This window comes from Aulonocara sp. 'chitande type north' Nkhata Bay, linkage group LG10 (assembly GCF_057382095.1).
Source record: "Aulonocara sp. 'chitande type north' Nkhata Bay isolate Kocher_YH1m ecotype deep benthic linkage group LG10, A_spYH_male_GT1.1, whole genome shotgun sequence".
NCBI lineage: Eukaryota > Metazoa > Chordata > Actinopteri > Cichliformes > Cichlidae > Aulonocara > Aulonocara sp. 'chitande type north' Nkhata Bay.
Genome location: NC_141353.1, coordinates 11462457 through 11478489, shown reverse-complemented (window position 1 = coordinate 11478489; position 16033 = coordinate 11462457). Strand labels below are relative to the sequence as shown.

The 16033-nt window shown below is 41.3% G+C and overlaps 1 protein-coding gene across 5 annotated transcripts in view; it reads left to right on the top strand.

Annotated features, from left to right (window-relative positions):
• Window positions 1-16033, top strand: part of LOC147320341 (rho GTPase-activating protein 7) — a 107791-nt gene that overhangs the window by 70128 nt on the left and 21630 nt on the right. For 4 of the 5 annotated variants that reach the window (XM_086308246.1, XM_086308245.1, XM_086308248.1 and 1 more), the window contains exons 2-6: window positions 13311-13382; window positions 13474-13555; window positions 14519-14582; window positions 15111-15688; window positions 15774-15975. In XM_086308246.1, the coding sequence (XP_086164372.1) occupies window positions 13311-13382; window positions 13474-13555; window positions 14519-14582; window positions 15111-15688; window positions 15774-15975 (998 nt within the window). Of the gene's footprint in view, window positions 1-407; window positions 661-13310; window positions 13383-13473; window positions 13556-14518; window positions 14583-15110; window positions 15689-15773; window positions 15976-16033 lie in introns of those variants that run through there. The other variant, XM_086308247.1, reaches the window with a different exon arrangement.

Below are 16033 nucleotides of genomic sequence, written 5' to 3'. Positions count from 1 at the left end.
ACTGGAGCTGGTGGAAAGCACTGGATCTCAGAGAGAAGGAAAGTTCATTTCTTCACTCATTTCTCTGTCTGTAATTTCACCGTCTGACGGTTGTGATAGCAGCCTCGAGCGGAGGAGATTATTGATTAGGCCTCTTTTCAGGCAAACTGGATTTTCTGTTTTATAGTATTTAACACGGGGGGAATAATAATCACCGACCTGCCTGGGTGCAGCCAGGTCGCTCTACAATCCAATATTTCCTTCTTGGGGGGACCTTCAACATCTGTACCGATTTTATCTCCCAAACTCACCCTTCAAACTCAAAGCGGCTCCTCCAGCAGGCGCTCTCGTGTCTGCTCAAGTCTTCCCTCTGGTTATTTTTAGGATACCCCCCCCCCCTGTCTGTGGTGTTCAGATGGTCTGGTCCAAGGCATGGGAAGGGAAGGGGAGTGGTAGAGGAAAAGGGGAAAACTTCAACAATGACTTCATTAACACGGTGCCCGACACGACCAGCATAACTGGACTTCACAGCTCCGTTCCCACGCTGGATATATGGCTCTGGATTTAATTCTTTATGAAGCTCATGTGTTTGCCCGGTTCAGCTGTCAGGGGTGACATGGAGGCCTGCTGAAGTTTCCTCTGCTCACAGTCCTCACACCTCAAACAGCATGTTGATCACAAGTGAGTATGAGTTCAGCTCAAGCCTAAATGTTGTGTTACACGACAGGATGGGAGGTAATGAGATCGGCCTCCTAATGCTGTTTCTCTCTGATGGCGTTACTCAAAGGAGGTGATTTGGAGATGAGTTTAGCGAGACATAAAAACTTTTTCAAAGGTTTGTTTGTTGAGTGACTTCAGATGAGACGTAAATATGTTGATTCTTGAGGCAGAAGAAGAATTTAAAGAACTCCAGCGCTGACTAAAACTTCTTTGTTGTTTGAAGGCCGTGGGCCTGAAAACATCACAAGTGAGCTTTTGAACTCTGGTGATATAAAAGCTCGTTTTACTGGCAGGAAGAGCGTGGGATTCACTCTGAATGTGCGTGGGTTACTTTTGAAATGTGATCCGCTGGAGAGAACTTTCCACCTGCTGAAGAAAACCACCGTACACATATTCAGACATTTTACTCTGAAAACACATTAAAGTGCGGCGAAGGCACTCCTGTATGTAGACTCAGTGTAAAGAATTTCAAAGCTGAGGCTTTTATTCTGAAACATGGCACTTCATACCTGTGTTTTCCTTTTGGACCCTTGGTTTCTTTCTCACCATGTTTTTAATGTCAGTAATTTTGTGTTAATGTGAGGAAGAACCTGTTTGAACTGTGGCGTAGCGGGAGCAATCGGGATGCTGTTTGGAGGTTATTGGTTCAATTCCTGGTGCCTTTTGTCCAAGTTCAACTTGTAAAGTGATTTGAACAGAGGTTCTGTATATATGCGGTTCACTGTGGCTCCACACGCGCCAAACAGCCGAAGCGTCCTCAGTTTGATCCCAGGAGGAGACTCCCTTTGGGGTTGTGTCAGGAAGGCATCCGGAGTAAAAGAATCTGCCCGACGATGCTTCGCTGCCGCTGTGGCGCCTCCTGGCGAATAAGAGTGCAGCTTCGTATATGCGCTTCATTGTTCAGTGAGTTGCTTTAGCTCTCTAGTTCCGACATTTTAATTCATCTTTTTGTTGATTATCGTGAATAAAGCGTTTGTGGCTTCTGGACTTTTGACTCGGCATAACCAGTGATTTTATTTATGGTGTTTTTTTAATCATTTTAATTATTTAGTTTAATTTATAATTATTTTATCTCTCACTCATTTGTCAGCACTGTCCTTGTTCACACACACAGAAATGTTTGTCTGTAAGTGGTGTTGATGAACTTCCAGCATTGTTTTGTTTGAGTTTCCTGGCATCACAGGGGTATGTACAAGGTGCCCTTGGGTGTGGATCTCTTGGCGTACAAACCAGCCGTGGTAGTATTATTTGCTGAGAGTAAACGGTCTTGTTTGACAGAGCAATAAAGTCTACGAAAGGAGACAGGAGGCAGTGGCTTAAATCATGAGACTAGACAGTTATTCCTGCCTGTTCTCTTGCCCAAGGTTAGTGCTCACATGGTTCATTTACACACAAGGTCTGTTATTCCCAACTTGTCATTTAGTAGGTAAGTAGGGTTAGTGTGATGAACAGGTATATTTAATGCAAACCACAGTCTTTTCTACATATAGCCAAGCAGAGTTCGTACCAAAACCCAACCAGGAGTCTCTAACAAACTACCTAAACCTGACCAAAACTACCTATTCAAGTAATTTTAGTGCCTAAACCTAACCACACCCATATGGAAAAGAAATAGTGGCCTACTTCATATAGTGAATCATAAGGCTTATATGATTTACTCATGAAAGTGGCCACTTTCTCATTACTTTCATATATTGTTTTAGTAAGTATCCAAAACATTCAAGTTTCATTTATATAATTTTTCAAGGGATCTTATATCTGTTTTCACTCTTGTATGCTTTTCATGCAAGTTTCACACAAGACAGATACAAACTTTATAAGATTTATATAAATCCCTCAGCAATTAGTTTTCAGTGTCTAACCAGTAAATGCAAGTGAAAGATAAAAAAGTACAAACCCAAAGGCCACAACAGGTCACAAAGTGCAGTCTAATATCTGACACACCTGCAGCTTACACCACCTAATGCAGTTGTTTTGAGAGCGATTCCTCCCTGAATGTCTTCAAAAACCTCAACAAACACACATTTCCTCCTTTACATAGAAAAAAAATAAAAGTTTTTCCCAGGAAAGGTTAAGAGAGAGTTTCTCCTCTTTTTCTAACTGCAGTTAATTCTGGTCCATTTCCTTCTCCAGATACTCATCTGTAAATGCCAGACAGCCTCATAAAAACAAAGTACAGCAGGTTTCATATCATAAATAATAATAATATATCAGTTGACCTTTTTTTCATCAAAGACAACTTAACCATAATTTATTTTAAAAACTGCAGTAAGATTCACCGAGGACCTCACACGTGTTGTTTTTCACCTAACAGTTAATGAGCTATAGGTGTTCCTACCTAAATGCACAAGTGGCTCATTAAGTATCAGGACTCACTGAGGTTTTAGAGTCAATACTGAGGTGAGACATGTTGCAGGCCAAAGCAAATGCAGTTGGGAACCTGTTGGGAAATGAACTCTTAACATTTCATAGTAAACAGTTCATATTCTTGTGCCAAACTTATGGTTGCCATTCCACTAATTAAGTCAAACATATCTCATTGAATCTTTTGATTTAAAAAAAGTGTAAACCAGGTTTCTCATGTTTAGGTGTTACCTTTAGCTAACATAATGCATCTCTAGATCTGCCTCGTCAGTCTTAGAATGGTCAGTGTAGCTGCTCTACCAGGTATAACAATCAAGTTTAATATCCAGGCAGCCATAAAAAAGCATTTAAAAGGATTTGTGAAGTTTAACAGAGTTAGAAGTTAGCAGGCAGTTAGCTTGCTAGTTTCCATCTTAAGATGATATACCACGTTGTGACTGAGATTACTAAAACGTACAGCTCTGCATAAATTAAGACAGAAAGACAACTAAACAGCAGCAACGTTTGTAGGGTTACTGAAGTTGGGCTAGCTGGTATATAATGGTGTCAGAGATGGGCAGTAACGTGTAATCCGATTACTTTTTTCAAGTAACGAGTAAAGTAAGGGATTACTATTGCAAAAAGTAATTAGATTACTGTTACCTTCCCGTAAGCACGCTGCGTTACTGCATTACTAAACTGTGATTTCGTTTGCAAGAGTGTCTCATGACAGTGACGTAAGCGAGTGCGACGTTCTTGACAACAGCTGTGTGCAGATCAACAGTGGTGCAGGAGAGAGTATGAGCGTGCAGCGTTTAAAGCGTGGAAGTACTGACCTTACTTTGAGTTTGATTCCGTAAAAAGTGACAAAAACATTAGTGTCCACTGTTCACTGTGTGGGAAGAAAACTTCGTTTTACAGCAAAAAATCCCTAAACTCTGAGTGAGCACCGACAGTACGCTGCCACGGGAATGTGACATTCACGGAGAAACTGCTGGACTTCTTTAAGTTGCTTGAAGACGTTTCACCTCTCATCCGAGAAGCTTCTTCAGTTCTAAGGTCAAATGGTGGAGAGTTCCAGATTTAAACCCAGTGGGAGTTTCCCCCCAAAGAGGGACAAAGGACCCCCTGATGATCCTCTACCTAATCACATGAGCCAAGGTGTGAAAACAGGTGTGGGTCTCAATCAGCCAGGGTTTCGGGTGAGCTCACCCAAAACGTCTTCAAGCAACTTAAAGAAGTCCAGACGCTTTTCTTTCCAAGCTCCTTAGACTTTAAATGTTAAACAAATTTCTTCCAGTCAGAGAATGGTGCATATAATTTAATTTTTGCTTGACGCATAAAGTTAAAAGATTAAAACTAATAAAACAAGTTTTAAAAAGAGACCTTTTCATTTGATTACATTTTATATGATGGAGTATGCAGAAAAAGTAGAACTGGGCTGAAAGATCTATCGCTTTATTACCTATTCAGGTTGTAAATCATGTTTTTTTTTAAAGTAACTAAGTAGCTAATTACTTTTGAAAATAAGTAATCAGTAAAGTAACGGGATTACCTTTGGGGGAAGTAATTAGTTACTGATTACCTTTTTCAAGTAACTTGACCAACACTGAATGGTGTGCTACGTGCTGGCTAGCTACAAAGCTATGGTTAGCATAATATAAACACATTAGCACAGTGAAGCTGGTGGATGAACACTAACTTTTTCCCCTCAATAAAAGTTAATGTAAGAGTCCCTGCTGAGCAGATGATCCATCCCCAGCATGAGGTTAGTCATTAGCACACTGCTGCATTGTCTGGATGACTCGCTGTGAAAAACTCCTGATCCTCAGCTTCATGTGCACAAATCTTAGTTAGCCTCAGAGCGTTTCTTTTCTGAACCGTTCAAATATTTGGTGTCTGGCAAACCATGAGACGACTGATAATAAAAACCCAGAGAGGCCACAACGATCACTGACTATTTTTTAAGGGCTTGTTAAAATTAAATAGAACAAGATACATAGCATAAAACACGTTAAAAAGACAACCGCCTTAATGAACACAGTGCAGTTTGTACCTAGAAGCAGGGCTCGTACGTCATCACTTAACAACCAGAAACCTATTTTGACCAAAAAAGAAACTTTGAGTAATTTCTTTTGGTTAGGCAATATAGCTTATAATCCATTAAGCTAATGTAATGATTCTTCAAATGCAAGACTATATAACCTTAAATTGGGGGAGGGCCACACCCCCGTTTTCTTCATGCTAATTCTAGTTTTCTTCTTGTCCCAAATAAAATCTTTAACAAAATGAAGTCGTATGCTGCTACAAAGATTGAATTAAGAGTGATTCATATGTATTAGATGAGTAAGCAGCCTCATGTTGTCTACCGCAGGCCTGAACTTAACGAAGCCTACTTGCTCTTCACCTATGTTCTGGTTTAGGGGCCAGTGAGCAATTGAGTGTGTCCCACTTTGAACTCACTACCCATAATGCCGAGTTCCTGAGAAATTATTCACTCCACCTCCTGAGCCATGTACCTTCTTTCTTCTTTGCCTTCTTTCAGCCCCACCATTCTCACATTAGTCCTCTGGCTCCAGTTCTCCAAATCCTCCACCCATGCCCAGAATGTTACCAATTTCTTGTCACACTTCTCCGCACATTTCTCCACCCGAGCATTTACATCTTCAACATCGGACACTCATTGTTCCACTTCGCCCAGCAGTCTTATTTGAATATTTTCTACTGAGTCTTTAAACTCAGTAGGTTGCTTGATCGAAATAACAGATGCAGCCATCACTACCTATCAGGTACGAACTAATACAGCAATGACTGAGGATGAGCTCTAACAGATCCAGTATCCTACATCATAGATATAAGTTTACTACAAAACTGCTAACTACCAGTTTTAGCCTGCAGATGTTTAAACTGTCCAGAGTTCTCACACAGATGTTGAATTACTATTATTACCAATTATTTGCTATAAAAGACATTTCAGAATATCAATGAATCAGAGTTTAACAACATAACATATTAAGATACTTGATATAATTCAGGATAATATCAAGTAATTTAGAATTAAAAAGATGTTACCCTGAATTTAACATCATAACAAGCTGCTCAATCAGCTCTGTGCTGGCATTACTTACTGTTTTAGACCCGTATGAATGTGACCTGGATTTATTGATTAGATATGTGCATTAAAGAGCAGATGAAATGTGCACCTAGTAAGTGTTTTCCAGGAAGGAGAAAGATTTGATAGCTGTAAAACTCACTAAATACTTGAAATTACTGAAATGTGAAAGTAATTATATCATGCAGCAAAATAAAGACTACAAACGAATAGTTTGATGTTTACGTTTGTACACCAGCATCAGTTTTATCCAGGACACCTAGAAGTTTCTGTAAGTGTACCACTGAGGAGGGTTAATGAATGGGAGCTTGTATTTATTGGAAGATGCCATGAACTCAGGGTCACTGCTTCCTGAACACTTTTAAACAGCTATTTCTAAGGACTTCAGTGTAATGAAGTCTTTACACAAATGTTTTCACATATTTGTAAGCTTGTAAATCTGATTTTTGTTCATACTGTGGGTCAAAGAGGAGAACGTCCTTTCAGAACCCACAAATTGGCTCATTATTACTGTTTGCAGGAACAAATCTCTTCAGCTTCAATTAAATTCACTTTTTGTAAAATCTGGGAGTTTATTTGTGAGTACTTGGCATGTTCTGTACTAAAGTGTCATAAGTTTAGTTTTCTTACAGAGTCCACAGAGCAGCCAACATGCAGTGTAGATAAAATGCCGTTACTGGACTCTCAGTCCTGTCAGTGCAAAAAATCACTCGTGTATATTTTTACTGTTGTTGGTCTAAAGCTGCATTTCTGATTTGGTGAGTTTTGGTATTTGCCCCTGTGGCCCGTCATGACCGCGGGCGTCTTAAACTTTGCAAAGCTGACTCCTTTTGCAAAGCTGACCGAACTGACAGGAGAATAGCGCAGAGAAGGAGCGAGGAGGAGTACGGAAGCATGGCGTGCCGTTTTGACAGGCAGCTGACATACCTCTGATCTCCAACCACGCCTCTGTAGCCCTGGAGACGCTCCCGAGCACTCCCTGAACGGCAAACAGAACATGGACCAGTCACGCAGACATTCAGTGAGGTGTAAAAACCACTGCCTTCAAATATCGGTTGGATATTGGACGTCTGAAGGACGGGAGCTGCTCGTGATCTGAGTGTGAGAGAAAGCTGAGAATATCTGGCTTTTGCAGATTTGATCAAAAACACAAACGACTGCATAGCAAACACGGCAAGTTAGAAGCAGAGTTGGAGTAAATGCTACTTGTTTTATATGCAGTTAGTTGGCTGTCATAGTTTATATAACACATTATATCCAGATTTGTTACAGATTATAATAAACTGAGTAGTTTTTCCTCTCAAAATATAAATAACAGTCACGTAGTCCTTCAAATTAAAGTCATATTTGTCTTTTTTGTTAAAGGAATGGCCTGTTTTTAAGAACAAATGTTACCCAATTACCTTTTCCTACGGTGATGTTACCTTTCCCACTTGTTTCCAGAAAGCCACGGCAAAACACACACGTGTAACTTTTAACATGCAGAAAGTTCTGAACGTGAGCAGAAATCTTACAGAAACTTAATTTAATTTCCTGTTTCTGTTTACACAAACATGTTACTGCCCCGAACAAAATGCACAAAACCCGCCTGATGTGGACGAAATGTGAACTCGATAAACTGACTCACAGGAGTAAATCCTGCCGATGTGTGGTGGTTCAGTCTGGATAACAACAGAAAAGTTGAGGACGGTCATTGTTCCGAACGTACCCTAAATTTCCATCTGCTGCCTGATTTTTGTCTTTTCCTTTACATAAATGAAAAACTAAAGAAAACTTATGGATGAAATTAAGCATCTGCTGCTCAAAATGTGATAACAACAGTGCGTCCACACAAAACCTACAGCCATGTACTTTCATAAACTTTTTAAAGCAGTTCAACGAGTGTTGTTAACTTTATTATCATATATAAATCTGAAATTTGATGTCCGCTACTAGACCTTAAGTCTAAATCTTCATTATGCACATTTTCAGTTGGAGTCTGACGCAGTGAGGTGACCTGATAGTAAAATCTCTAAACCCCAGATCAGCCTTTTTTCTGGTGAGCAGTGATTCTGTTTGTTCCAGGTCAAAGCTTTAGTGTCGAGACAAGTGTAAACACCCAAACACAAACGGTCCACCGAGCACGTAACCTCACCGTGCATAGTTCCTCTCTGCCGCCACACATACACTGTCCAGTTTCCTGCCGCAAGCCAGGCGGAGTCATCCTAATCAGACACTCCAATCTTATCAGGGCCCAGAGGAGCCAAATCACAACTTCCTCTGAGACAAAGTCATTTGGAAAGGGAAGAGGCCTCTGCCTGCTACTCAAACAGGAGCGCAGCAGATACCATCGCTTACGTAAATACAGAGCCGAGTAGAGTGGGGACCGGGGTCTTTCATCAAACCTGCGAGACCAGTTTAAAATACATTGTTGCTTCTTGACAGGTGTGGAATGTGTCGTTCTTCACTGGACTCATAATTCATGTGAAAATCAGGTCAGAAATGAGTCGAGTCTATTCTTCCACCCACAGCTCCTCTGGTGCTAGAAGGCGCTGGGATGTGTTCTTTGAATCACTGACGGAAATCATGAATGTTAAAAGTGCGCTCGGTAATATCACTGATACATGAATTAGAATAACACTGCATGTTATTCTAATTTAGCTAGAGATGAGACGTACTTTATTTAGTGCGTGACGGCAGCCAAAAAATGAACAAACACCAAAGAAGCAGCTCCAATCAAAACTGAGATAAAATGCTTAATGATTAGCTTAATAAGAAAAATCTAACAAATAAACATGCATGCTGTGGTATGAGACGGGAAGGACTTCCTGTTTAAATCAGCAGTTTATGATCACATAAGCATTCTGTCTGAAGGCCACCAGATGGCGATATCTGTGGTTCCAAAAACATTTCTGGTCCCTTTGAGGTGTTGCAGACATGTGACCACTCACCATGTAACATGTGAAAATCACTGTTCTCAGTGTAGGGTCAAGTGAACATGGTGCCAGTCACACAGGCCTAGAGACTGATCTGCAACCATCTGGCAACCACAGCTCAGGATGGAGGAATGTGTATTTCCCAGCTAGTTGGCATTGTTTTGGTTGCTAGCATATTCTTGCAGCTATTCTCTGAGCTGTAGTGAAACCTGAAAATTGCAAAGCAAACCAAAAAATAAAGACACTTTTCCCTGAATGTAAAATGTTTGCCCTTTAAAACATGTTAGCTGCAGCACAAAGGTGAAACTTTGACTTTAGCGAGTATTTGCAGACAGAGATAAACTCTACAGCCAACTGTGGCAACCTGCTAGCAACCAAAGCATGATTGCTAAGAGGTTTTTAGTGCAGCAAACGTCTTTGATTCTGATTTTACTCAGCAAATGTCACCAATTTCCAGCAACCAATGACAACCAGCCGGGGAATACACATTTTACCCAAGCAACCAATGGTTGTATCACCATCATCCAATATGGCGGATAACTCTTGAGCAATGTGTGCATGACATATCCATTTCCCATCCAGTCATATGGATGACCTCTATTCTGTCATCATAATGATATTCGTGCATTTTCACAGCACATATAGACATACAGACCAAGTGTGGTGGAAATGGTATGGAAGACAGAAAACTGAATCAGTACATTAGAGCTTTCTCTCTCCACGTAGAAAAACTGCTAATTGTCTCTTTGCCAGAACTGAACAAGCTTTTCCTTATTTTATCACCTCTAAGACATCAGTAGCAAAATAGCCTTTTATGGGCTGCTGCCTTTTAGAGTCTCTAAGTTTCAAAGCACAGTTCAAACATCTAACTACACTGCAGCACACAATAAATCATAGGAAATCAGCCTTTAATTCAAAGTCGACTGACCTCTGTTATTTCCACTACCCCTAACAGTTACCAGTGATTTACAGGCCCAACAAGCAACAGTTCCTGAAAGTTCTCGGTTCTGCCTCCAAATTCCTGTTAACCTGCACTTCCACAGCTGTTTACAGTGCTGCTTACTGACAGAAATCCCACCTTTAGTGCAGCGTCTGTCCCTCTGTGATTTCAGTTAAACTGTTAGATAATTACAATAATAACAATTGTACGTTTTTTCCCACTAAGGCTGTAACCTCAAACATTTCCTGCAGGAGCTGTGAGCCCCTGTAGCCTTTAAGTAGGCAATAAGAACCTCTTTAAAGTGGGAAACTGGTTTAAATGACAACTTCTTTAATCTTGTGAGCCCAGAGGTTGCAAAGTGACAGGCTGTGATTTTTTTTCTTCTGTGCTGTAATGGTTGGAGTGAGAGAAAAAGCAGTTCGGAGCTCTGGTAGCTCCACATATCCCTGGATTTACAGCTCCTGCTGTAGATGTCAGACAGCCGCTTGACAAGCACTTGATCCCTTTCCTGTCTTGAATGTCACATCTCCATCAAGACGCCAGAAAACGGGCTCAGCATCTTACTATCCCGTTACGTCAGGGTCAACATAAACATGCTAATTTGACTACATTTTACCATTCAGCCTGTTCCTTTCATTCTGTCTCCCCCTTCTGTCATTCTGAAGGTTTAATATCCGCCTTTGTTTTCATATCGGGACCATCTGCTGTTCCTTTGACCGGGGGGGAGGGAGACCACATCATAAGCCAAGTTTCCATCCTGCTGTCAAGCAAATTTTAGTCAAAGTTTTGAAAAGTCACATATAGTAAAATGAGAATTAGATGCCTTTTCTTCATGTCAGCTGAAGTGAATAAGTAGGCAGTAAAAAAAACCCAACCAGCAGACAAGAAGTGTTAGAAGAACGAATCCGTCATGGCCAAACGGCTCCTGTTTGTTCTTTAGTGAAGACTAATGTCGGCCATATTTCATGCTGTCTGAATATGAAAACAAGAAATGCCCTTGGCAGTATTCTGACTGCTAACTGCGACGGGCCTCTTCTGCGTGGAGAGAGAGCAGGTTTAACGTTTCAGGGGGAGTTGTGGTGGACAAATATTTTGAGAAATCCAAATCCTCCTCCTGAGCCGCACAGGCAGACTGACAAAATGGTTTCTGTCGCTGCTTGTTGTAAACATCCTGGATCAACTAAACGTATTCCATGCTTCCAATCACAGTTTTCCACACAAATACCAGACGGCAGCTGAAATTAATTGATATTCTGGTGTGTGCATCTTTCATGTTGTTTTGAAGTGGGGAGGAAATGTGTTGAAGTATGCACGCCTGTTTCTATTCCTGTTTCTCATCTAAGTGTGTGAACAGGGAAGAGCATTACTGTGTCAAGTGTACTTTACTGTGTGTGTGTTCTTTTTAAGGCGTTTTGATAAAATGGTCACTTAAACAAACAGACTTTAATTTAACCCCACCATCCTCAGTGTTACTCTATAGAGCTGCAATAGCCACAAATATTTTTTAGAGGTATGAATTTAAAATAAACATGCGTGGAATCTTATAGCAAATGTAGAAGATTTATGCTGCTTGGCAATATTTTCCGTGTTGCAGAGTTATGACAAATCTATATTTTGGGGCCGTTTATATTTATGAGTGCTTATTCCCCATTTTATAAGTTGACTTACAGATGAGGGTTAGCACTGCTAGCAGCTGTATTGACAATTTATAGCATGCCCCAAAGTAAACAGAGTTTTGGTGGGAATAAAACAAAACTAAAGCTGAAAGGTTTTACATTTGCACTTTTGCATTGTGTATAAATATTTATAAAGCAATTCAAGAAGAAAAAAGTTAGCTAGGCAACACTGCTAATGACTTAATCAGAAATGTGGCACTTACACCTATATAATTAGGAAACTACTTAAAATGTGTAAATTATTAAATATCATAATGTTATATTGTGTTTGTTTTAATGCTGCTAGCTATTGCTAGTACTAGCTAACATGATAGCTAAATTTATTCGATTCCTACTACGTGTTAGTAAAAAGAGTGCAAAAATGTTTTTATCCTTTTACAAAAGTAATGCGTTTTGAGACTCTTGACTAGCTCATTAGTTTTACACTAAAGGGGATTTGTTGTGTTTATTTGCAAACCTACAGACATTCACTGAACTAGCTTAACTGTCCTTGTTTTAAAGCTAACTATTTTGGAGGACACATTGTGTTGCTAATGACCTTCTCTGATGTCAAGGTTTTCTGTGAGACTGCTGAAAATTACCTTTTAAGGCAAAGACATGTTAATTCTTGGTTGTGATATTAGCTACTAATAGCTAATGCTACTAGTCGTATGCTGCTAGCCCACACTAAATGAATCTGTCATGTCGTTTGCAAAACTCGCTTATTTTTAACTAGCTAAACTGTGTTTTACCATATTAAATATTTGCAATAGCACATTGTGCTGCTAAGTAATATTTATCATTTAGAACCCATTATATTTTGGTATCTGATAATATTAAATCAACACACTTAATGTCACTGGCAGCTCATTTATTAGAGTTAGTACAACCTGTGCCTAATCTGGGCTACTTTTGGCACTGATGGCTCACTTAAACAATGTTGTGTTGACCAAATGAGCAGAAAGTAATGAGGTGGTTCTAGCATGGGTTGCAGGAAGTTTAATGTGGACTGGATGTAGCCTAAACATTATGAGCCAGCCTTGACAAGTGTTATTTGAGCCAGATGTGGCCCAAACACCTGACAGCTGGTCCATATACGACTTGTGGCTGGTTTTAGGCAACCAGAATCACCCTGTGTCACGACTGCCAATTAAAACCAGACGTATTTATATGTGGGATATGGAAAGCTTAAATCAAAGATGCACACACTCCAGATGTATTATGCTGAAATATCTGTGAAGTTCAAGCTTTGTCATGGTTTGAATAGAAAATGAGAAGTGTGTGAGAGCTGGTGTGTTGATGAGCCCAGCCATATCAGCGAGTCTCAGAGGCAGAAGGTGACAGATGGCAAGAAGTTGAAGAGGAGGAACCTCTTTTCCCCGCTCTCTCAAGAACCCCCATCCCCACTCTTAGCCAATTAGCAGTGATTAAAACGGCCTCTTCCAGGAGTCACAGTTAATTAATAGCCTGAACGTGCTTCCAGTTCTTCTCCCTTCATGTTCTTTTTTTTGCTTCCAAATGCAGATGTAATTAAACTTCATAAACAGACAGCTGATTAAGTGCAAATATTTGCCCTCTTAAAGCGGGCGGAGCATGAAATGATTATAATTGAATCAAATGTTGTTTTCTTTTCTCTGTGTTTGCAGAGATTGAAGCCAAGGAGGCCTGTGATTGGCTGCGAGCGGCCGGCTTCCCTCAGTATGCGCAGTTATTCAAAGGTAAATATGAGACTGTTCAGTCAACTCCAAGATACCAGAGCGTAACCCCAGACGCCGTCTTATTGTGCCATTCGTCTTGTCTGTGTTTCAGACTGCAGATTCCCCATTGACATCGAGTGGGTGAAGCGCGATCACCACTTCCTGGATAAGGATGCACTCGAGTCGCTCTGCAGGTAACGAATGCCAAGCGGGAGCGTAATGCAATATTATGGACAACTTTCAGCAAGTTAATAAAACTTTAAAGTCAGCAGCAAACTTCTTAAGTATTTTTCGATCAGATTCTAACAGACCAAAAAAGTTCCCAGAGGATTTTCAAGATCGATGCATTTCAATTTCTTGGTACAAATACAAATTTTGGTACAAAAAAATCCCTGTTCACTCCTCTAAGCACTCTGGATCAGATAGTTGTTGTTTTTTTTACTCTGGGACTATATGATGTCAGAGAGAAAGAATAGTTAAGTAATAATATGAAGCTATGGAGCTGAAAATGACTATAATACATGCAGTTTAATGTTTCAGTATCCTGCACTCATTTACAGGCAGGTCCAGTACTACTACAACTTTAATGGGCGTAGCATTTTTGTAATTTATATCATCATTATTATTGTTGCTGGATTTTAATTTTCTTAATTTTCAGATTCAGTTTGGAAGATGAAGACTAATTGTTTTTCAAAACTCGCCTGACTCTCTCTTCTCCAAAGAGCCCAAGGTTGTTTTTTTTATTTTGACCTCGCAGTCTTTGAGCTGCAACTGACTAAATATGGAGTGAAAATAAAAACAACAGCCTAAGGTTTACAAGAGTGATCGAGGGTTTTTTACACTGAGCACAAACACTCCAACAACAGTGTGATCTGTGCCTGATTAGATGTTATTCAGGAGAAGCTGGATGTTTGGTGCCTTGCTAAAGGGCTAAACTGTGCTGGCAAAGACAGAGTTCTTTCTTCACGTTCATGCTCCTGGTTTGGACATTAAACTTGCTGCCTCGTGATCCCAGAGTCATATTTTAAATCAGATTTTCAGGTTTGAACCACAGGTCTTTAGTTTCGTAGAAACTGTACTGAAGGTATTGATAAACAAGTACGAGCTACAGTGTGCCATTTAACCTCCATTCACTCTTCTTCCTCTTCCTCTTCCAGGAGGTTAATCACTTTAAACAAATGCGTGGAAATGAGGCTGGAGCTGCGGAGATCAAAACGCAGGGTGAGTCCTGAGAGTGAGCAGCGAGTAACTTGAACGCAACGGGGCGCTCATATCAGAACGGCTGGCGCCACGCAGGGGGGCTTCACGCCATGAAATCTGCTCTTTAAGCCGCACTTGGAATTCACTGATATCAGCTGATCGCTCCTCCTGCTCGATGCTTCGTTCTCTAAGAGGAAGTGTTTGATTTGTTTTTCATGCCTGAGTCTTTATTGTCTTGTATTACCGTGAGGTCTCTGATGTCACGTTAAATTCATGCAAACAAACATAAAATAGCTTTTTTAAGCCAGGAAAGCGCTATCAACACTACAGACAGTGAAAATATTTTGACTTTTGGCCCCTTCTGTTGCATCAGGGACAAAACTTCTGCACTTCCCACGATGCAACTTATGCAAATACACCTTTAAACCCCACGCCATAACTGTGCAGTACAGGTTTGCTGTTAAAAACAGGCCATAGTTGTGTGTTTGTGTGGTTTTCAAACATTTTATGGGTTTGTCTGAATGGGCCATCATCATCTTCTTCTTCTAGGGAGATGACAGTGGTGAGGAAGACTTCTGTGCCATCAGCCCCAACTGGACCTACGACAAGCGGACCCGACAATGGCGACGCCTGGACTCCGCCGTGGATATCCTCCGACTGTCCCCCAACTCGCCTGATGTGTCGACATGCGATGACCACCATGATATCTGCTCCATCCACAGCTGCAGCAGCACTGAGAGCGAAGGCCACGAAGAACACCAAAAGAGACTGCGAGAGCCGACTGATGGCTCCACCGTCACCACCGCAAGCACCCCAGATGACCTGGAGAACAGCAGGAGCTCGTCCCGCTGCTCGTCCTCGAACAAGACCCCGTCCCTGGATACTTCTCTCAGTGGACCCCCCTCCCCCGGTGGAGGATCCTCCAGTATGAGTCTCGAAGCCGAGAGCTGCTACCCCGAGAAACCACCCAGGAGGAAGTGCACCACATTGCTGAGGAAGATGGAGAAACTGAGGCTCAAGGGGGTATCAGGTGAAAGCAGCAGCAGGGGTCGGGCCCGGCGTGTTATAAGCAGGCCTCTTCTCGTCCAAGACGAAGAGAGGATGGAGGGGCTCCACTGCACGTCAAGGTGAGGCTGTCCATCCTACCCGGCGTTGACTCCAGCATCATTAACCCTATGTGTCTTTAACTTGTACCACCCTGATTGTATCCAGTCTGCAGGATCAGCCCAGCAGTCATGCTTCTTCGTCGCCCTCGTCTCCTCACACCATCAGCAGCAGCAGCAGCAGTAACAGCCACTCAGAGAGCAACAGCACAGTCAGCACGCCCAGCCCGGTCACTCGGGTGAGGAGCAACTGCAAACGATCCAGCAACAACGTCGTGGTTGGCGGTGGGACGAACCACACAGGACCAGAGGTCAGAGCATGGACAAGATTCCTCCAGACCTTTTATTTCATCTAATCCTAACCTTTTA